The 23,789-nt window shown below is 38.9% G+C and overlaps 1 protein-coding gene across 5 annotated transcripts in view; it reads left to right on the plus strand.

The window, feature by feature from the left end:
* Nucleotides 1–23,789, plus strand: part of CSTPP1 (centriolar satellite-associated tubulin polyglutamylase complex regulator 1) — a 116,637-nt gene that overhangs the window by 13,986 nt on the left and 78,862 nt on the right. For all 5 annotated transcript variants that reach the window (XR_014585428.1, XR_014585429.1, XR_014585430.1 and 2 more), the window contains exon 3: nt 12,460–12,590. Coding sequence is in view for 2 of the 5 variants with exons in the window: in XM_083839512.1 (XP_083695638.1) it covers nt 12,460–12,590 (131 nt within the window). In the remaining 3 variants the exon portion in view is untranslated. The remainder of the gene's footprint in view (nt 1–12,459; nt 12,591–23,789) is intronic.

Here is a 23,789-nt window from a genome sequence, read left to right on the forward strand (position 1 = left end):
CATTCATGTGCTCTCTGATGACTGCTTTGATAATATCTATCTGAGAAGTTGTCTGTGATGTGTGTGTTTGCTGTGAGTGGGGGCTGGATGCTGCATTTAGGTCGGTTGTGTGGTTGGCATGGACTTTTAGTTCAAAATCCCAGGTCTGCGCTATGTAGAGCACTTTTACACTAAGGGACACTTATCTAGTTCAGAATAACAGGACTGCCAGTGCTATATAGCTTGAGACCATTGGATAGGAAGATGTTATCGTGGTGAGAAATATTATAGTAATGAAGGTACCTCATTTTCTCCTGCTCCCTGGATTGGCTAGAACAATTTGGTAAACTCATTTCTTAGGGACAACTGTGATACTACTCTTTTGACTTCCTCTGGCAATAGCAGTGACACCAGCTTTGTTATCAGAAAAAAACTTTCAGCTTGTTCAGTCCTGTACATCTACCTTTCTTTATCTAAATAAAACTGTAGAGGAAACAATGTCCTCCTGTTTAAAATGGTCTCAGTACCCTTGGGGGAATGGAAGAGGCAGAGGGGAAGGGCCAGGAACGGGACAGATGGGATGCCCGTGAGAAATAAGCCACTCAGTGAAGGCAGCACTGAATGACAACTGGAAATAAGCTGAATTATCTGCTTATAAACAGGAGAGAGATTCTTAGAGCTAACTTAGAGCCATATGTTTTGTTTTTTTTTCAGCCCTCTGTGTGCGTAGGCCTTATCATCGTCATCTTGCTGTCATCTGCACTGTATCTTTTCCCTTTTCACAGTAACTTGTTCTATCTTGCTTGCAAGGATAGTGTAAGCTCTTCAAGACAGAAATTATATTGTACTGCTTGTATTTTACAGCATGCAGCACTGTACAACATTGTCTCCATGCTTTGTACAGTTGTAGTATAAACAGCAAAAATAGTAGTGAGAAGGTCCTTAGGGCTTTGACAGGTTATGCGGGATTCCCTTTTTGAGAGATGGAGTCCAGCAGAGTGTCGTCATTAGAACTTGTTGGCAAGACTGTTTGGGGTGGGTGTGTGTTTGTTTGTTGGTGGGGAAGGTGTTTTTTGTGTTTTTTTTTTTTCCTCCCCCTCATTCTGTGTTTTTTGGTTTTGAGAAACTCAGCATCTGGCAGGTAAAAATTCTTTCAGGTTCTTACAGCAAATGTTGATAAGCTCTCTCATACTCTTTTTGCAATAGCTCATGAGATTGTATTTCCTGCGTTCCTCAAATGCTCTCAGGACTTCTGCAATTCTTTTGCTCTGGAGAGAAAACTACAAAATTATCATGCTGAGTGCAAGACTACAGTGAGCCGTGTGATAGGTGTGAAGCTGCTGCTGTCAGTGACCCAGCCGTGAAGCAGCCCTTTGGGCTGAAAATCTCAGCTGGGGTGATGTGCTCCTGACAGGCTCTTGCTTGGGATCCCTTGGTCCCTAGGGCACTACAGAAAAGTGCTGCCTGTCCCTCCTTCACTTTTCAGTTATCAGTGGAGAGAGAATGAACACATGCATTTTGAGAGAGAGCACTCGTGCCAAGCACTCTGAGGAGCAGATTTTGCAGCTAACGTGAATGAGTTACTATAAGCGAGATGTTTTTGATGTCTGTTTCTGGAGAGCAGATAGATTTGCAGGACTGAATTTGGTGATAAATTTTCCTGGGGAGCCTATAATAGTTGCATATTTCTACACTCACAGATGTGTGGTTAACGGACACAAAGCCTTTCTGTTAAAGTCCATTTGTTGCCTCTACAGAGGAGACTTGTTAGAATGGGAAGTCTCTCTTTCTTGTAATCGAAGTTTCTCCAAGCCATAGAAGAAAAGGGATTTCAGTACCACCTGCCTACACAGTAAGGGGCATACATTTTGTATGAGAGCTATGGAAGATTTGGGAGGGTGGATAACTCAGATCATTTGTCATTTAAAATTACACAAATTTTGTCCAGAGCCTGTAGATTGCCTGTAGTTTGATGTTTTTAGTGCAGAACTGCTTGACAGCAGGAACAGTACTTGTATCTTCATCTGACAGGCAGGTTCGCTGAAGTCCCAGTTTTCCCAGAGTTGTTTCTTTGCAACAAACATTGCAACAAGTCCTAGCCTGACAAGTATGCTGATTGGGATGGCTGCTGTTGAGTAAACAGCTGGAAAAAATGCATATATTAATGGGAATAACACACTGATTCCCACTGAAGCTTGTGCCTGTTGCCAATATATTAGAAAATGTAACTTTTTTTTTCCCCACATACTTGAGAATCTTACAGGTGAGCAGATGCTTGGATGAATCCAAACCCTCACAAAGAAAGAGAGGGGAAATATCATAAAGAGACTCTTTGGTTAGCAGGAAAAATACATGAAGTTTTTAGTCAGAAGAGCAACATAGCATTGAACATAGAAGGCAACGTTTATGTTTGATGCTCCGTATGATAATATATTCCACTCAGGAAACTTATAATACTGTTTTGATGACAGCAGAATCTACAAAACATGCCATAACATAGGAATGTTAGCACTTGATATCAGCACAGTGGCAGCACAGGGTAGTTTCTCTACAGGTGAGCCTCCGCTTCTAAATAGCTGAGCTGCACTCTGCTCTTGCTGTCTGAAGAGAGGCAATTGCATCTTTTATATGCAGTGTGGTCAGATCGTGATGCTTCTGGTAGGCATTCACTGTGCATCAGTGCAGTCTTTGCTTCTTTACTATTGCTTTACATCATGGAAACTATATCTTTGTGATCGTTACCAGAATAGTTGCAGCACATGTGGACTGCCTGCCTTATACAAGACCTTTATATAGTTGGGTGTATGTGTATGCCTTCTTACAACCTTGAATGCTGAAAGGCAACACGTTTGCCATAGAGTTGAGATGCCTTCAATGATCGTTAAACCTAATTGCATATAAGCAGTGTTGATAGCTAATGAGCCTGAAAAACAGACATTTGAAATTTTCCAAAAGGTAAATTCCAGAAACCTGGCAAATGGTGTGTTAGGATGATGTGTATCTGAGTTATCTTTGTTTATGCTCTTTCTCTGGGCTAGGTTTGAATGTACTTTCCTCTGTCTAGCTTTAGGTCATAATTCTGTTTATGCTTCCAAATTTTTATTGATTTTCGGTGTAGATGTTAATGTTACTAGTACAAATTTGGACACACATACATGATCCCAGCTGGAAGTTAATATCAGACTGTTGCTAATACACTTTGAATGTGTAAATTTATTCTTGGAACAAGATTGAATAATTTTGGGAGTAATTGAAAAGGATGAGATCCTACAATATGCTGAAAATTGATCACACTCACGTGGATTAGGAGGTAACAGAAGTAATTTTAACTTTATACATTCGGTTTGTGATACAGTTTTCCTACTCCCTGGTCCACCCCTGCTGTCTGCATTTGGCAGTGCAACAAAATAGATGTGTAAGTCATTGCAGTTCCTAAGAACATCTTTAGGGAACCTCCTGTACATGAGTTCTTTGGGGTTATTTTGCCATAACTTATTTCATCAGTTGGGTATTTTATAGATGATCATTGTGTTACTGTTGGGACGCTACAGGGTCTTTTGTTTCATTATATTTTCACCAACTGTCTACTGTTTTTTAATATCTGTGGTATTTGACGCTTACTTCCTTCTCCTGTTCTTGCATTTCTGAACATATATTTCTGCTCTGCTTTAGTCTGAATTCTTGCAGAAGGGAGAGGGCCCTCGAGTCAGAATCATGTATTGTCTGTCTTCCACCGAGGGAAGCTCTGGAGCAGAGCTTTCTGCAGTGCAAAGTAAACACTCAATGCTGAGATCACTTTGAAAAACATCTTTCTCCATCATTCTGGAAAATGGCTTATTTGTGCTTGCTGAGTCACTCTGGGTTGGAATATATTGGAAAAAGAGGCAAATAGTGACTTATCCACAACAGATGTAGTGGGTCTATTTACAGTCTTTTGCATACAATCTGCAATGTGTATATAAAAGAGTAATCTCTTGTCATGCTTGGTCACTTGCCGTAAGGATTGGATTTCCTGCAGCTTCTGTAAATGTTTTGAAGAAAACTGTTTTAGTAATGTGTAATTGGCACCGGGGATTCAGTAGAAATGCAGGAGAAAATAGGAGCTTTGGAAAAGCATCATAATGGAGGAAGCTTAGTACCCATTGGTAACTTTATTTTACTGTACTTTTTTTTTTCTTTTTAGGAATTTACATGTCATAGTCTTTTCCTTTTCTTTAAGGAATTGTTTTGGAACACACTCGTTCCTCCAAAACAGTTTTTGATGTCTCAGGTTGTAATTGAACCAGTGTTGCATACATGATGGCTTCAGTATTAACTATACCTTTCCCTGTATTACAACCTCATTTGGTTTTGTTCTAGTTTTAATGAAGCATTTTGGCACGAATCTAGACTATGTGCAAACAGGAGATCAATTTCAGAAGAATGTTTGGCTTCCATCCATTCAAACTTACAAGACTTTGTATTAAAGTAGAATAAAGTAATGTAAGTTTGAGGAATGTTTTATCTTTCCCGGAAAGATCTTTAACAAAAGATGGAACAGAATTTAGGCATTTCTTGTTTTGGTGATACTGGAAGAAATTTTGTGTTCATTCTTAGGCTGTAAAATGTTGTGGTGTTAAAGGAAATGTTGAGGAGCATTTCCAGTTGTCTTGCTAAGAATATGTCTATCGTCTATTTCTAATTGTCTTGCTAAGAACATGGCCAACAAATGTAAAATTTCTCATAAACTGGGTATGCCAAACTGTAAAAATCAGCAAATGCCTGCAGCATGGGATGCAATAAGATCCTATTATAGGATTCTGTATCCTTTACAGTGTAAAATCCCTTAAATATCTCTCTGTTCCCAAGAATAGCAGACAGCTGGAAGCCTTATAGTTTTTCTAGTTAGTTAGTTTCCTTTTTTCTCCTTTTTAAAAATAATAAACCTGAGATTTTGTGCTGTTGTGTTGTGTTGAAACCATACAGATTCTAGAACGTTAGCCGCAGAGACGTGCAGAAATCTTATGTCTGACAAAATTAATCCCATTGCATTTCTTCAAATAAATTGGACAAACAGTAGCTCATCAACGCTACAGCCAAGCAGTAGTAGTGAGCATAAAGTGGTTTAGCTCAGCAATCTCTAAATGCAGACCTAACATTAATGTAAAATGATGAAGCTTCATCTCTGCTGAGGAATCTTGGCAGTGTTCATTTGTTGCCATGAAATACTGGAGGCTGCTCAGTCTCTGATGTGCTGTGGTTCTTGCCAGTGCAACTGAGTCAGGTGAGGGAGTATTGGTTGTTGTTTTTTTCTTCTAAATTTCTCCATTCTAACCAAGACTGAAAAAAGCAAATATTGGAGCTGCACACATGGCAGAACCATGCAGCGTTGAATCTCCTTTTAAAGCAGTCATGAGGGTCTGTTGTAGTGGTTTGTAGATAATCACCATTGTAATGTGATTGTACTGTTGTCTTTTAAACTAATTAAAAATCTCATTTATAATAACGGAACTGTCTTGAACTGTCTTGCAATAAGACCTACAGGAGACTGTGCAGAATGGAGCAAGCAGACCCTCACTCGTGCTTATACTTCGGCCTCACCTTTCTGAGAAGCCAGTTTGCCTTGACTCAGGATTATGCTTTGATCTCAATGGTGCAAGATGGGTTCGGTCATTCAGTCATTTTCAAATTCAAACTCCTCTTTCAGTGGACACTGACATTTTGGTATCGAGTTCCATCTCCAGCCAATGGCAATTCCGTAGCTATTTCCGGAGTTGTTAGGCTAGAAGAAATCTGACTGTTGCCTTGTGATGCTTGTATTTTTAATGGTTTCTCTTCTTTGTGCCATTCTCTCACCCTTGCCCCCAGTTCCCTGAGTGGTTGCTGTAGCATTTCAGAGATAGTGAATCAATTCCACAGTGTGACAGGTAGAGCAAAAATATATCCACTTAAATAAAGGAAGGCAAAGAGTGGAAATCATGGTGTTCATAATGCTTATTGAAGGCTCGAAGCTCCCATGCCCTCAGCATAGTGAAGGTTATAGGAGCAGTTCAATACAGAGCTTTCTTCTTCCCAAGAAATGTCTACTTAGAGTTTGAACAAATACTAAATACATTATCTGGACAGTTAGCAGTTTCCTTGGTGTAGTTATAATTCTGAATTTTAGTTATTTAATTATTTAATGTTTGAGGTACAAGGAGGGCAAGGGTTTTTGAGGGAAGCTGAGTAGCAACTTAGTGATCTCCTTAAAACCTGCAGCCGTTCATGCAGCCATCTCTGCAGTGGGCAACATGCTGTGTTTTTGTATTCTGCTGTGAAAACTAAACCTCCATTTATACCAGCAAGACCTTTCTTGGCTCACTGAAGCACCATGTGGTCTGAAATTACCTGATCGGACTGAAAAAGCTACTCGTGGTGATTGATGCTTATCTCTGAAGGCTTCGTTACTTTTTCCTTAAGCACCTTGGAGGGCTTCTGCACGGCTGTTTACAGCCTGCCATTGTACGCCCTTCCCATCTTCCCAAATACTAGATTTCCCAGCTCATAACTCTAAGCAGCGGCTTTATTTCAAAGTAGAAAGGGGCCTCAATATGTGGCCTATTATATCCATATCAGCTTGCCTTACTCTTTTCAAGCAGCTATTGTGTTTTAATAGGGCCCTGCCTGGCAGGGGGAGTCCTTAATTCCTGCTCTGTAAGAATGGCCAGCTTGAGTTACAGCAAACTGCAGGATGCTGCTCTGATCAAAAGGCCTCTGTTTTAAGAGATTCCCCTCCCAGCCCCCATTTTCTGCTTTTGTTTTTAAATCCTGGGCTAATAATTCAACACAGTAAGGTCATTTTAGCTTTTGATTTGAAAGCTTCAAGGTCTTAAATTACTGACCTAGCATAGGAAAAATCAAGGGAGGGGACTCTAAAAAGATAAAGGGATTCCAGGTAATAAAAAGCAAGCACAGCAACTCTTTTTATCCTTTCCTTCTCCCAAATCTGTAGACTGGTCTCAGAGGGTTTGATTTGATACAAAGCAACATTAGAAGGCTTGTTTGCTGCCTATCTGAGCTGTGTCACAGGTGCTGTGGTTCATTTCCTTTCAAACGATACTGGGGATAATCTCTGTACCACCTGTACTAATGCTGCCATGAATACAGAGATCCCTGAGCCTACACCAGAAAGCCTGAAAACAAATCTCTAACATTCGTGTCACTCCTTTCTCTCTTTCCGCTCCCCTCAGCTGAAATAAACTTGAGTGGGTGAGACAGAATGGATTGGAAAAAAAATAAACAAAACAAAAAACAGTCTGTTTGCAGTGTTACATCACTCAGTCTCACCAAAATGTTAAGTGTTAATGATTTCCTATCTGCCCAGTTGTTAAAAAAGGATTTTTTCCTTAAAGTCAGCCATCAGGAATAACTTTCAGTATCTGTTTCACCTTAATACCATTAACACATTTCAGAGGAAGTGCCTAAAAAGCACTGTTAATTTCATTAGAGGAAGATGTTGATTTCCTTGAGGCTGACTTCCTTGTCCTAAATCTTAATATCTCTGGAATTTCAAAAAGCACTCGGTACAACAGCTTTGCATTGAGGAATGCTAATATTTCTATGCTACCTTCCAAGAGTGATAGCTGAAGAAATAATCCAGTGGTTGGTCTGCATCTTGGACATAGTCAAGTGAACTTAAATAGGTGAAGAGTAGCAATCTTACATTAAATTATGCTCATTCAGCAGTAGTTTATTCATCACAACAGTATGTCTGGGATCTTTTTTTCTCAACGATACCCACTATTTTAAGTGTTCCCTCTCTGGGCTCTTTCCAGGCAAGGTAAACCTCACTTTGCTATTTTGGAGCAAAACCTTGGGTAAGTGTGATTGGTTGCTTCGGGATGTGTGTGGATGAGTTATTTAACAACAGAAATTGCCTGAGTTTTAAGGCCTTTTGAATTCCAGTATTTTCTATTGCCAGAGCTAGTTCTTTGTTACCCATTGTACCGTAGTTTCTAATCCTAATACTCCTGATTATCCCTACTTACTGTGCTTTGGTTCACACCATGAAGCAGACTTGGAGCTCGTGACCTGGGTTCCTTTCAGATGAACTAAACTGAAAGATGTGTTCCAACTGCAAATGAGCATGCAGTCCAGGAGACCAAACCAGAGCCAGTCCAAAGCGTGTTTCAAGCAAAATGAACCCTGAAATACCCACAGTGTTGACATCAGGTCCTCTGCAGAAGCAGCATAAGCCTTCAAAGTGAGCTTTTCCTCCTTCATCATGCTCTCGGTGGAAAATGAAAGCAGTATGGTGTAAGTTAAGGAATAACGGTCCCTGTTCCTTGCTTTAGTAGAGAAGGGGCCCTGAGAACTCATTCAGTAACCAAAGGTGGCACCTGCTAGGGGGACAGCAGGGCGCTGGCAAACTTCTGTCCTTTGCGGGGCACGGGGCTCTCTCTGCATTGTGCATGTTTGGCTTTGCCCGAGTTCAGCAGGCAGAGGCTAACTACTGCAGTGGGTTTCAATTGGGATGTTACCATAGCATCCTGGGACTTTTACAATCTATTTAGAAGTCCAAAGGTTTGAAAAGAGTGCTTGAAAGTTTCTGAACTCTGGCAAGTTGCCGAAATGTAATTACACAAAAGACAAAGCCTTACTGAAAGCAGCTCTGTTTGGAGAAGCAGCACCTGAGTGCTAGGGTTCCCAGCACAGCCATTTCTGAGAGCTGGGGCCGTTTTATCAGTCTCCTCCCAAAACTTTTTTCTTCCTCTCCCATGCACGTGCCATCCCCCAAGTGTGGACTGGGTGTGTTGCGAGATGCAGCTTGCTCAGCAGTGGCATCGGAAGAGATTTGATTCCCTGGGTTGGCTGCTCTAGGGCACATGATGGAAAAGAGTGAAAAAGTAAGACCTTTAGGTCCCTACTGCAAAAGCTTCTTCAAAGTTTCCCATTGAGCAAGAACCTTGCTTTAACTGTCTCATCTTTCTCCAGAATATTCTCTTAAGTGAATGAGAAGCTTAACTGAGTACCCAGTTGTGTAACAATTCTTGTGCGAAATATGAGTGTCTGCAGTAAACTGGTGTTACCTGATGAACGTTCAACTCAATGTCTAGTCTCAGTGTTTATTTCAGACAAATATAATCATGTCATTAGTAACTTTTGTTAATGTTCTAATTTGTCTACACTGTTTACCGGTAACCTAGAGGGCCAAGACAACCATTAGTTCTGCAGTAGGAGACTTTAAAACTTTCAAAGCTTCCTTCCAGGAGGATTCTCTGCAAATGGCCATGCTGAACGCCTGAAAGGGGGGAAAGAAGGAGTTAACCAGATAAGTGAGAAGTTATTTTCCCAGCTTGTATTTCTAGGTTCACAAGCCCACTTTCAAATGAGGACAAACTAACAGCTTGTTGAGATACCCTAGTTTATTTCTAAGTCTTTCTCCAGCACAATGTGCTGCTGAGCTATGGCCACCTGACTTTGCTAAGGGTATGAATTGTTCAGTGAGAGGAGGACAGATAGAGGAAAGACTGAGCAATCCTAAGGGAGGAACCTCAGCAGCTGTTAAACTTGCTGAGAATCTTTGAGCTAAGTTTGTTGTCTTGCAGTTGATATTTGGCTTACTTAAACCATTCCTCTGGGAGGGCAGTTTCTTTTATTTCTGTGTTCAAAAGAAACTGGAAAAGACATCTGTTCAAGCGTATATTAAAATCAAAGGTAATGTATTGGTCACGCTGCAGACATGCAGTTGAAATAACTGCAATAGGTTTTGGTAGTCACCATTTCTTTTGCTTTCAGCAGAGTTTACCTGCAGGCCATTACTACTTGCCACATCAATGGTAATTTCATCTCTGGGTAATTGTTAAGGAAAAAGTGGCAGTGTTAGATTTGTACCGCCCCTCTACCCGCTACAAAATAATTACTGTAAGTATTATAAAATACCTAGTGTGTTTGAAATGGATAGTTCCTGTCCCTGGTAGTGGTGTTGACCCTGCCTGAGAACAGACCTGTTGATCTGTCAGTTGGCTGCCTGCTGGATAGCTCCACCGTGGGCTGCAGGAGGTGGCGCTCTCCTTTGAGCTGAGCACTTCCAAACTATAAAAAAGAATTTGTAAAGTAGGATTTCTGAAATGCGGCATCTTAACAGAGATAACACTAACTGCTGTGGTTGCAGACTTGAGCTTTTGGGGCAAAATCCTCCCACTGTGTAGTTAAATGAAATGTTATTGCAAGAAATGAGGAACGAAAGAAGTAATGTACCTCTTTTCTCAACTAGCTGACGGCACTTGGCTGTCAGTACATGCAGGTGTGCTATGTTCCAACATATCCACCCACTCTTACAGCCGAATAAGCAGCAACAAATGATATCATACCCTTCTGCCTGCTAGCTTTAGAGCCATCCCGTGCTGAAAATCCAAGTGACTTGAGTTTTCTCTTATTAGGACTATGGAGTAATATAGCAGAGCTGTCTGCTGTGAGTTAATGGTATGTTAGCTTCATGTCTGGAACTTTCTCTTATAGATGTGCCAGGATTTGCTTCGAGCTGGTGTAGGTACTGTAGTTGTTCTGAGCAACATAACTTGGGTGCATTTAGATAAATCATTGTGCAGCTAACCCTCCCCATTTCTTTCTCAGATTTACACTTTGAGTATTCTTTCTCGTTCCCTCAGGGGTCTGTACAACCGTACTCTTGCCTTCATCTTTTTTTCTCTTCCTATATATCTCCCTTATGTGTCATCTTTCTGAAAGCTGCCTTCTTCAATTATACCAAGCTGCTTCTTTTTCATTTGTACCGTTCTTTTTTTTCCATCAGCCTGTCAAATCATCAACAAAATAATGCAAATAAGAAATCAAAAAAGTCTTATAGGTTGTGGTTTGGGATGAGATGATCTGAAATGCCATTTCCAGTTTTGTCACAGTTGCTTTGTGGGATTTAAAGCAAGTTACTTTCCCTTACTCTGTACTTGTTCCCTCTAAATAATGAGCTATAACACTTTGTAGTGAATATTCTTCACTTACAATGATAGTCATGGGAGCCCTTTCCTCTAATTTTGGTATATTTTGATCAGACACAGGTTCTACTTATTTACTTAAATCTCTTGCTACGATGTCTGTGCTTTTTTCTCTGGCTTGCACAGCACTGGTACATGAGTAAGGCTTCATAAATGTGAAATAATCAATTTGTCCATAATATTTACAGAAAAAAAAAGTATTCCTGATTTCCAGGATTCAAGGATGAGTGTTTCTTAATCATAATGTGGTTGTACTTATTTTACATGAGTTGCATTCCCTCAGAATAGGAGGGCTACAACCACCCCAACCTCCCATCCCCTGAAACTGATAATATGGCTTTAATTTTTCTTATCTCTGGTATAATTCTCTCTGAAAAACGAGGCCCTTTTCTATACTAGGTAGCATAAAAAGGTGATTGAAACTAGTTATATTTAAGAAGAAGATTTTAAAATGGCAAACTGAACGGGCTCCCACTGACCACTGGATTTTTTTCTGTTGCGGAGATGCTACCTATGGAGAGGTTCTGCTGTGATGAAAGATAAGCTTGTATCTTTTCATTAATTCTCCACCGTGCAGGCAAGTTAAGCTGCTGTCCCATGTGAATGTTTTTAATGATCTCTCTGGAGTGTTTGAAAGCTTTTGTCCCACTTGCATGATTCAGAGTGAAATGCACAAAATCCATCTTTGAGGCAATCCTGTCATTGTACCTTTGGTATATAACGTTTGTATTTGCATTTCTATTGTTCTTACATGCTGAGCTCCACCATACCCAAAGGAGAGCTTCTTACACTTCAGAGAAACCTTTTTAAGACAAATGTTTACTATAAGAAGTTAGCCTGAAGTACTTACAAGTCAAATATGAGAAATTTGTACTAAAATACAAGACTGTGAATATCAAATTGACTCTCTATTGTAATGACCAGCTACTATTTTCAAAATGCACCAGTGCGAAGTGTTATTTAGGGAGGTGCCAGTCTAGTTTTCATGACAACTAAAGCAGATTTTATACATTCAGTACAGTCATGTCTCAGTCAAGTAACCTAGAAATAAAATCTTGAGACTTCTGTTGAAGAAGTTTTTTGTTGTTTTTTTTTGGCTTTTTTTTTTTTTTTGTGGCTTCAGGGAAAACTGGTGAGAATAGCAATAGCAGTGAAATTCAAATGGTGCTAAAAGAAAAGGCATCTTCTGGTCAGACAAAGAACAGTAACTCTTAGCCAGTCATTTTCCAGTGGATTGGTCTCAAGAATTTAAGTGGCTCTTGGACACCCCTTACTGGGATTCTTTAGAATGAATTTTACTTTGACAAACCCTTAATTCCTATAATTAAGTTTCAATGTGTGGTTTTTGCAAATAGTCTTCTCTCTAGAGAACAGATGGATATAAGCTTTAGAGATTTGGTTTCACAAAATATAACTGCCAGTGTTTTTTTGCTACTGTTCCAGCTGGCCCCAGAACATTCACATTGGTTCAGCTTTCTAACGTTTTGTTGTTTTTACTTTATCTCCACAGTTTTAACAGTGTGCGTCAAGGAACACACATTTTGTTCCGTGAGTTCAGCTTTGTCCAAGCTACCCCTCATAACAGAGCATCTTTTCTTCGGACCTTCTGGAGATGTTTCCGAACAGTGGGGAAAAACGGAGGCAAGTATTCCAGCATCTGCTGTTATCTTGTTACGTTGACATCAAAATTGTGAGCTAGGTATTAGTGCAATACAAATACTGACACTGCACACTGGCTGAATGTTCTAATGCTGTAAAAAGTGAAACGTCATCCCAGTAGCCTGTGGAATATTAAATTAGCATAGGGGCACCTTGTTGCCTGTGCTACTTCCATTACAGAACAGCATGTTGAGCAACAACAGATCGGAGGGAAGACATTTGTGGGCCTGTGCATGGGGATGCAAAGAAAAAAAAGTGCTGGGCGTCAGTGGATGGGAGCGGGATAGCAGTTGTGGAGATACACTTCATACTCTGCATTCAAACTGGGAGCAACATATGCTAAGTGTTTTGACCATGAGCTCTGCCGGGGGTATGAGTTATAGTGGTGTTGGGCTGTAGGGTGGTGAACGTGGGCACCTAAGCTGTGCCTGAGCTAGTCCTGGAACAGCTCCTAGATGACATTACAGGAACCTGATGACTACGGAACAGGGACCACTGACAGCTGTGTGACCTCTTCCCCAACCCCACCCACAAGGAAAAAGATTCAATGCCAAAATAACCATTCAGCTCCATACTATCTTGTCTAGCTATTCTTATGCTGCGCACAGTAGATTAGGTATTGGAGAACTGGCCGGAGTTCAAAATAAACTCATGTAACTACATGCAACTAAAATTAAGTTTCGGTTTGGTTTTTAGTTTAGAATTTTAAGCAAACATACTAAATGTTGCTGTACAAATATGAACTTTAGTGTTTATTTTTTTTGACTATGAGCCCCACTTGTTTCAAGATATTCAGCCTCACTTCTTGTTGCAGGGAAGACTAGAGGCACCTTTGTAAATACAGATAAATACTCAACTTCTGGCTAAGCTTTGCAAGACTTCTGATTGTGATGAACAGTTCCCAGGAGTATAAATAAGGAGATGACTTTTGACATATGCCATTTTAGATCCTTTGAAATTTGACAATTGTAGTTAAACATGACAAAATCTCTAATTAGCTACTGAAGTGACTAGATATGCTGTCTGTAACACCTTCTTGCCAGTGATAGTTCTGGTATGTTCTAAATCATTTATTTTGGTTCAGGGATAATACCTCTAAGATACCAGGTAAATTGTATGGTACTAATCTAATGAGTATGCAGTGAAGACATCTATAATGTAAGGTCAGATCTTGGTCAGGAAAGGTAGAGTACAGATTCCTGGAACATGTTTCTGTAGTAGAGTTGAGAGATGACAGTGAAGAAGTCATCCACCAGAACTGCAGTTTGTCAGTGGTGAACCTTGTTAACAAAATGAGAAGAAGCTATGTGATGGAAGGTACCAATTGTTGTACTTCCAATGCAAGTTCTCACCAGTCTCTGTCTCTCTAACATCTGACTTTGCCAGATGATAGATACTTGGATTTGTTAGAAAGAACCAAAAAGTTTTGACTACATAATAAGTCAATACTCAGAGCGGTTTTATGTGAATATGGAGAAGGTATTGGACGAAAATGTAACCACCAAGGTACTTTGAAAGGAAAGGGAGAACCATAAGAACAAAAACTCGGGTGAATGCTATTATACTCTGGTTATGGTTTTAAAAGAGTTTAGGATATATTTTTTCTGACTTCAAAGTCCAGTGGCTTGTACTTCTTAGTCTAAGCAAATATGATATGTTTACCTGTATATTTATACATTGTTTATATATGTTTTCTTTTTAAGTTAATTAGAGGCAGAAATGCATCATGTCAGAGAAGTTGCTGACAAGATTTTCAGCCATTCAGTCCAACTTCTCTGGTTCTATGGCAGTAATTACAATCTGGAACCTTGTTTTTATTCATTTTAGTTTTACTTGCTCTGGGCTTCCTGTCCCTTGTGCATCATGTAACAGGCATTCATTTCTTAAAGGAATTTCCCTGTGTGTCTGCAATCAAAATATTTCTGCTACACTTGTGCATAAGAGAACTCAGTACATCCATGGTCTCTTAAGCACTAAACTCAATTTACTAAGAAGCAGCTGCCACCTAGCCTGTGCAAGGTGATGGATGAAAGATGATTGTTACCACTCTCAGGCATAGACTAGACTTGCATATATTTCTCTGAAATACGTTGTTCTTAGGGGAATGCAGGAAGGAATAATGTTACACAACAAATGACAGCAACCAGAAGCTAGTTTGGTGATCCAAACTACAAAATGTGTCTTGTTACAATAGAAAAAGTCAAACTAAGTGGTACCCAAAACAAGTAAGACTTTCAACTTGGAGCTTTCCTTAGAAGCATGGCTTGTGGGGTGTCTTCTAATTAGATTATTCCAGAAATCAGTTGTTTCTTTATGATAACTGAATGAGAATGCAAGACTGTATGTATGTATGAAAGAAACATAGTTATGAGTTTTCATGGAATCATAACTCTACACAAAGACAGTTTGTTGCTACAGCATGTCATTTTACATTGATACAATTAGGACAATTTTAACTTAATTATGTACAAGAGGTAGAAAAGTTAGAATCCTGTTCAGAAACTTTGTTTATGATAATTCTACACCATGCAACTGATGACAGGGCAAACAACCTGCCAGTTCTGGAATTAGAAGCAGTATTGCTCCAGATAACACTGGAATATAGCTTCTGAGAAGTGAATTAGTGTCTCTCTACATTTGGTGCACTATGTCAGGTGAATGGAAGGTTTTTGTTGTTGTTTATTCCTTTGCCATAAATGTATTTAGTGCCAGTCATCCCTTTCATTTACTTTTAGTTTCATTCCAGATTTGAATTTCTGTTTTAGAAGTGAGTGGATGGCTTTTTCTTAGTTTTCTCCATCTGCGGTGGGTACAAACTGCATAAATGCCAGCTCTGAGGATATAGATCAATGCAAACGAGAACTTGCATCAAAGTTTGCACTCTAGCTGGATAAAGCAAGGGACAATAAGATTAGACATGTACTATCTATGAGAGAATGCAATTCCTAAGTTTATAAAAACTCAATAAATAAATAAAAATTCCCCATTTTGAGAATTTAATTGGGATTTTAGAAAAGCAGACAATATTTCACAAATGAGTGAACTGATCAATTAATCTGGCTGCTAATTGCTCCTGCTCAATGCAGTGAAATTCTCCTTGTACAATTTACTATCACAGTATCACAGATTTCTAGGTTGGAAGAGACCTCAAGATCATCGAGTCCAACCTCCGACCTAACACTAAGTACTCCACTAAACCATATCCCTAAGCTCTACATCTAAACGTCTTTTAAAGACCTCCAGGGATGGTGACTCCACCACCTCCCTGGGCAGCCCGTTCCAATGCTTAATAACCCTTTCGGTAAAGAAGTACTTCCTAACATCCAACCTAAAACTCCCCTGTCGCAACTTCATCTACTACTTCATCTATAATTCTTGAAATAAGCATGTCTTGACTTGGGTGCACTTTGTTCACCCAAGCAGATGCATCTAGCTGTGAGTTCTCAAAGGGCCAATAAGAGAGAGATCTATCTGAACTCATAATCAGTGTATGTGCAGACCCCTATATACACTAACTGAAATGAACTAAAATTATTGTTTCTCTTGGCAGCCTGCAGATACCACTCTTCTGCTTAATTCCTTATCCTTTTGAATTAAGGGAATGTGTTTCTTCATGGAGAAATGAAGCAGCTTTTATATTAGTTTGTTTTTTTTTTTTTTTATGTTAGCCCTAACACTTGATCAGTTCTAGTTACATTGCCATTCATACATTCTCTTGTTTGGAGACTGGATTTATTTTTCATTTTCTCTCCAAAGAGCAAGGAAACCTCACTAGCTTCACTACATGTGTTAGTAACATAACATACTTCAAAAAGTAAAGAAAATGTTTAGGAAAAGAAAAAGGAGGAGGATTTCAATTTGGCAATATAACGGATCTGGTTTTGACAGGGTTTCCCACTGTTTTTCAAAGCTTAGCAAAGTTCAGAGTTTTGTTTTCAAGTATGCATAAGCATATCTGGGATTCCATGCGCTGGGGAAAAAATACAATTGGGTTTATTTTAGAATGTGACCCAGTGTCAAGAAACTGGGGTGGACTTCACAAAATTTTTTCCATCTCATAAACGCTTACCGATGATACACAACACCCATGGAGGTGGTCAGAAGGACAGCCAGTTTCTGTGTTGAGAAACACAGAGCATAATGCTTGGTTAGAAACAGATTTCTCCCAGAGGAAGGCAAAATGACCAGAAGTCTTGTTTTCCCTCCTCTTATGCTTAAATTGACCTCTTGGAATCTAGCTGACCTGCTCTTTTGAATTGTCTGTTCCTCAGGACTCTTTAATTAAAACTGTGCTTTCTCAGTTTAAACAGCCCCTGCAGAGTTCTGCTGTGAAGCTTCATAAGGTCAACATATGCCTCTCCCAACCCCCATGGCTTTCATGTCTTTTTGGTTCTCTGTTTTTAATTAAAAAGATTTTTCCTTAAATGCTTTCCAGCCAATTAGAGAAATTTTGCACTGAGAAACTTGTTCCAGGCCTGATGTATTGAGAAGCAAACAGAAAGCTCAGTCAGGATCATTGGCACTTTTTTTCTAGAGACCCAGCTTTCTTTGGTGCTTTTCAACAGCTTTTCTTTTCTCTTTTTTTTTCTTTCTTTCTTTCTTTCTTTTTTTTTTTTCTTTTTTAACAACCTTCAACTTAAAATTGCCTCCAGGAAAAATAGTTCCTGTCTGATACTTTAGATATAGTCTAGAATGGTTCAATAGCAGATACAGGATGTTATCCTTCCACGCAGGGGTGGTTGTCACTTTATTTAGATCCACACAGCACTGAAGCATAAAACTGATGCAGAAAGTATGTTAGAGTATATTGGCTAAGAATCCTTTTTGCAGGCTGTTACCTCCCCTTCAGACAAAGTACTGTTACTGCTTGTATTGAAATAAAATCTTCTATACTTATCTCGTTTCTTTCACGTGCATCACATGGTGTAGTGGCTTTGTTTCCGCACACTTGAATTAAGAAATTGAAAGTCTAACTACTTTTGGAGCTTCTGGAGAGAAGAATTATCACAAGCACGTATCTCTGTCAGGGAATGAGAAGAGTGATATGCGACTCTGACTAGGTCTTCTTGGGTTCACCGGGAAGGTTAGACTCCTTAGAAAAATTAAAGAAATACCATATCTGTATGATTCATGTAACTTGAAGATTGAGAAGGGCTAGAAGGAACACTTCTCCCAGCTCCTTTGAAAGATGCATTTTAATGCATTTCACTGACAAGTTTACTTTCTTGAGGTTCTGAAACCTCTTCCTTTGCTAGTGTCATCTTAACACTTCCACATTTAATTCCCTATATTAAACTCTTCCCTCTCTTTTTTTTTTTTACTCTCTCCCTCATAAGTTTTTATACTCCAATTATAGCTTAAGCAGTCCCTTATTTAGTGAGATGCATAGAATGATACAGTGATGATCAAGGCAAATGCAGAATCTACTGCCCTTTCCCTTTTGCTATTAAAACCAAATTAGATCTTTATATAATGTTATTGCAGGAAAGTTTTTTATTAATTGGTAAAGGCTTGTGGTATGTCCTAAAGATGATTAAGCTATGGATTTTAATATAGTGATCTCTGGAAGCTCATTCTGCAGTGAAATGGCCTTAGCTGAAATGATTGATCTCTAGCCTTTGTTCACTTGGTAGTTCCATTGCCCTACAATTGTAGCTGTTACTACTTACAATTTATTGATGTAGCTGTCTCTGGAACCACTGATGACTCTGAAATATCAGTACAAAGGATTTCTGAAACTGAGGAGAAATAAGTAGAGGATTACGTTATAGAGATGGTGAGGTATATCTGCAATCATTGTAAGTTAAAACATCTGCTTTACACAGATGCAAAATGCACTGCAGTAATCACTTGTAGTAGTAGCAACACACAGGTTAGTGATCAAGTCTTCACCTAGCCTCTCCTTGAATTCAGTCTTTCTCTATGCAGTTTGTGAAGTTCAGTATAGTACACTAGAAGTCATCCTTATCTAATCTTCCCCCCCAATGTTGCATTTCCTTTTTAACTGTATCTTTGAACAATCAGCATCTCATCTTAATTTCCAAATTTTTTCTCAACTTTATAACTTCATATTCTAGGTCTCTCTAATAACACTTTTTCTGGATAAACAATAAATTTTCTGTGTTTTTTTTTTAATACATTTTTCTGGCTATTTGTATCTTACAGTACTTCACTGGTTATGTCACTGGCAAATTAAATTAATATGTTCTTTATTTTTCATCCCAGTTAGAATGAAACATTTGAATGAGTTTGTGCACAGTGATCATTGTTGCATTCTGCTAAGCAATTATCCAAAATTCAACTGACAATCATTATTACCATTTGCTTTGCAGTCTTTTGGCAAGTTGCCCACCCCTATGACAGCATCCTTATTCAAACCAACTGAAATGGATTTTTTCAATTAAGTCGCTTAAGACTTTTTTAGGTTCCGTTATGGGCCTGGAGAATTGGTATTCCAAATTGTGGGGAAGTTCCCTGGAATAAAACTAGTTCTAAGTTGTGTGATCTGGGCTGGGATTCTGAACTCTCCATGTTTTTTATATTAAATGAACTTGGTCTCTATCTTTTGTCACTTGTGACAAATTTTGAGAGGTGATCCGCACACTATACATGCATAGGCAATTATCTAGCAGAAGGTCTTTGAAACATTGACTTCATTAACTAGTATGTTTTATGGTGTTTCTCATCTATTCTTCAGCAGCAGAGATTCTAAAAGAAAGGAGGGGGGGAGATAGAGAAAGGAGATGAGCACCTTTTTTTTTTCCTCTTGATTCTTTATATTGTGACTTCTGCAGAGGTTGTAGGAAAACAAAAACCTCTGTGAAATCCACATCTGCTTTCAACCCACTGTTGGCTCTTAACCTGCCTTGAGATGTGAAAGTGCCTTAACTGAGAGAAGTGTTATCTTCATCCCTCTCACTGAACAATGAAACATTCCTCCCCAAGCTGCTTGTTTCCAGCATACATCTGTGCTGTATAATGCAGTGTTTATGTAGACAATCAAAACTCGAGGATGATGTTTCCATTCATACAGTTCAGCATTATCTCATGATACTAGCTTGGGACCTTAAAGTTGCAGAGTTGAATTTCTTTGTCAGCAGCCTGAGACGAGCTGTCTCTCAGCAGGTCAGTTGACATACGAGCAGTGCTGTGGTGCTGAGTCTGTGTAGCTCATTGCTGTGGAATAAATTCTGGAATGTGTGCTGAGCTACTTTGCAGTGTAGATGCAATCTGAGGAAGAGCAATATCAAGAGAGAACATGTACTCCTGTTCAGTGTGAACAGAATAAAGAACCTCATTTACACACACACAGTTAATTCTTCGAAGTGGCCTAGGTGCTAGCAGATGTCGTTATAAATGCAGGTGTATCTATATCTATCTATCTATTCAATACTGTCATCCAGCTGCTCTGAACCAGTCTTTTGTGCCTTTATTGTCCCAGATGCTGCTTATAGCTTTTCTCTCTGGTGTTCTTTTTATGCATAGTTTCCATCACTGTAAATTCCCTTCCTAGCTTTTGTAAGTTAACTCTATGGATTTACAGAATGTGCTCCTGACTCTAGAATGTACCATGACCTGTAGGATGAAGGAGGCCTGATCTCTATCTAAAAGGGGTTTGGTCTCTTTGTTGATTGTGAGCATTGACAACTACAGTCTCTCACTCTTGTTACTTTTCTTCCACAACTGGTTATGCTTCCCAAAAACTTTAAGTGCAGTTATTCTGGTGAAACAGGCTTGTTAATGCCACTTATTTCTTTTGGGAACAGATTTTTCCTTGTGGTGAAAAAGGACTGATATAAGCTGAATTTCTATTCCTGTAATAATGTTACTGAACTCTTCCAGCTAATCTTTTCCTACTAGGCGAGGTAATTAATGCCTACAAACTCATAATCTCTCAGGAAGTCCCTGCTCTGCATTTTGGTCTGAGGTCTTCCCTTCAGGATGTCCCTGTTTGACTGAAGGTGTGATGTTGAATTAGTTTAGCTAAACAGTGCAGCTGTGCCTAGGTGTAGGAGTTCTTACATCACCCTAAAGTTGTCTTACCTTACTAAACTTATGTAAGTCTGGTTTAAATCAGTATGATCATGAATAAAGGTGTTGTATATGATTTAAAAAAAAAATTCTGCTCTGTTATGCATCCTGTGAGAATTCTAGATGAATATCAGTAGAAGTGATCTGCATGCATGATTAGTACTTTGATATGCTACTACTACTTTGAAATGGCAGTAAGGTAGTACTGCGGAAATCCTGTAATCTGCAAATGAGTTATGAAATATAGTTGGTAACACTTATAAATGAAACTCGATCCATTTTGAATTTTTCATCAGCACATGATTCTGACATTGTACAGTGTGATATCTTCCTTCACAAGCTGATCTGAGAGTGATTTGCCTTCCGTGGTCTTACTAAGCACGAACCCCCTCACCTCTGATGGTACAATCCTTCCTTTTTGTAAATTGCAAAATATGGAACTGGGAAAAAAAAAGTGAGAAGTGAAATGACTTGTTCTATGATATACTTTTACCAAAATAAAATCCCTCCCTTTAATCCCTTTATTTCACTGTTATCTAGAACTGTATGGAATATTGCCTAGCTCAGTGAGGTGGATTTTCTTCATACAGATAGCTACATTTCATGATAAAAAAAAAAAAAAGCTAAACGTATTTTTTGTATTCGATACAAAGAATCCCCCAAAATAAATAATGGGTGTTTAGTGTCTTTTTCAGTACACCATAAGGATAACTAACTGTAACTGATACTTCCAGAGCAATTTTCTGCTGTGCTGCTCACTGATGCTAAGGCTTCTCAACAGCATGTCTGTGCTGTAGGAAACTCTTTTCTGAATTTTCAATGTGTTTTAAGTGCTATCTAGAGACTGCCACAATAGGGTATTCTTCTCCAAATAACTCAAGATAGATACATGAATGAGGCCTGGGGCTTTATCACTGCTGCCTGGTGTATGTTTCCAAGGTGATTTCTGCCCTCACAAGGAAGATAGTAGAAAGAAGATTAAGTTTTGAAAAAGGAAATACGTTTTGGATATGATAAGAAAGGCGCTATTGGGTAGAAAACCCTGAACATAATCACAAAACTGTTTAGGTTGGAAGGAACCAAGCAGGGTCAGCTAGAGCATGTTGTCCATAACAGCGTCTAGTTGGGTTTTGAATGATTCCACAAATGCAGACTTCATAATCTCCGTGAACAAACAGTTCCAGTGTTTGACCACCCTTAAACTCAGTGTGACCAAGAAATCCCTGTTAAACTAGAGCATCCAAACCCCATTGTTCTTTTATTCACTGAGATTTGAAGTAGGAAGTCTTTCTCTAGAAATAAAACCAGAGGGATTGCTAACAAACCAGGTGTGACTGTCAAAAACATAGCTTTCTCTTTCGTCTCCTTTTTATAAGGGTTTAAACATCTATGAAATTAGCCTCATCACAGCCTTCTTTGGTTCTTCTAGAACAAGTGCTGTTTTAGTTTCTCTCTGCAAGTATGACTTGGTTGTGGTTGTGTATATGATTGTTTTCTGTGTGTCTTTTCTCAGTATCTTGTAGGTGATTTCAACTATACTTGACAGAACAATAGGAATCGGATAAATCCCTGAAAGCTTCATGAAATGGTTGTTTAGGTATAAAGACAAAGACCTTAGAAATGCTTCAGGTGCAGGAAAAGCTTCAACAGAAGTTCACACCTTCCTTGGCTTTAATGTCAGTTTAGCCAAAACCCACAAATCTGTAGGAGAAAAGCTTTGTTAGTTCCAGTGCTCATAGAGCTACTTGTTAAAACTTGTCTTCTGAGGTTTTCCTTCATTAAAGTCTAGGCCCAGAAGCACTCAAAATTTACATCAGCTGACTTAATAAACTGGTATAAATTCCTCAGTAGAACTTGTGCATTATTTGTAATAGTAAAAATAACCTGCTGTTGCTTAAGAGAAGAAGCAGTGGTAAGGATTGGAGAGTACAAGGAGCTGAGTAGATAAACATAAAGGAAATCAAATGGTTGAAAAGAAATGGATTTTTTTTGTTGGTGATGGTGGTGGAAAGCGCACGTACGTCAGGTTCCAAAGCTTTACTAGTGTTCATTTTTGTAGAAGGAGGAGGGAAGTCAGGAAAGGTGATATTATACTAAAGGGCATTTCAGCCTTTCCCCTTTTTGTTCTATAGAACTGTAGGACAAATTTTCGTTCTGAACTATATTCATCCCTTCCTCTATTCAGTCCTTTACCTGCCCATTTTTTATCATTTATTATCATCTTGCTGTCCTTCTGAGTTTATCTGTGTTTGATCACCTGTTTCTCAAATATGTTTCCTTCTAGACCTGGTATCTGGTTATCTATTACTGTTTTTCTTCCTACTCTTCGTACCAGCGTTGAGTTATCACAAATTGCAAGTTCTCATCCACTTTCCAGTCAAATTTCCTTTACATAATTCCCAGAATAACTTACACATTATCTGCAAGGAAGTCAAGCTGTTAGTGCTTTTGGTGTGATGCTGTTTCTGCATCACTGTCTTCTGTCAGACCAAAAGCTTTTTCTTTATTTTTTCTTTCTCCACTCTCCATTCAGCTAATAAATATTTCTTCGATTCTGCCAGCAATGGCAGAGGGATTACTGTACTGTGCAAAGCTACAATGCAAAGCAGAGACTAGACAGCATGATTTGGATAATGAACATTTAATATTGCAGCTACTTCCTGAAAGAATTTTAATTTTTCTGTCCACTCTGATTGGAAAATTTTTATAATCCTTGAAGTGAGTGAGCTAGTGCAGTTGTCCTTAAGGAGCTGTGAAGTGTTTCATTGCTTTCTTTTGTGATAGACAGAACCTCAAATGCGATGTCTTAATTTAAAAACAGTGAATAATGATGATACTTCTCTATACCTCCTGTCTGAGTATCTATGTTTTACAGATGTCAAGGAATGAAGCCTCCCCATACTCTTGACAATACTATTTTCACTTTACAGCTGCAGGAAGTGAGACAGGGAAATGAAGTGACTAGGTGAAGTTCACATAGTTGGAGGTAAAATCAAGATCTCTGAACTTTTGGTGTTACTTATTCCATTTTATATGCTAAAATTGTTTTTGTTATGGACATAGGCTTCTTTTACCATGAGACAAGTAGGAAAAACATAACTATTACTATGAAGCAATGTTGTTTAAATAAATTATTTTTAAAAGCTGGTT

Source organism: Anser anser (genome assembly GCF_964211835.1).
Source record: "Anser anser genome assembly, chromosome: 5".
NCBI lineage: Eukaryota > Metazoa > Chordata > Aves > Anseriformes > Anatidae > Anser > Anser anser.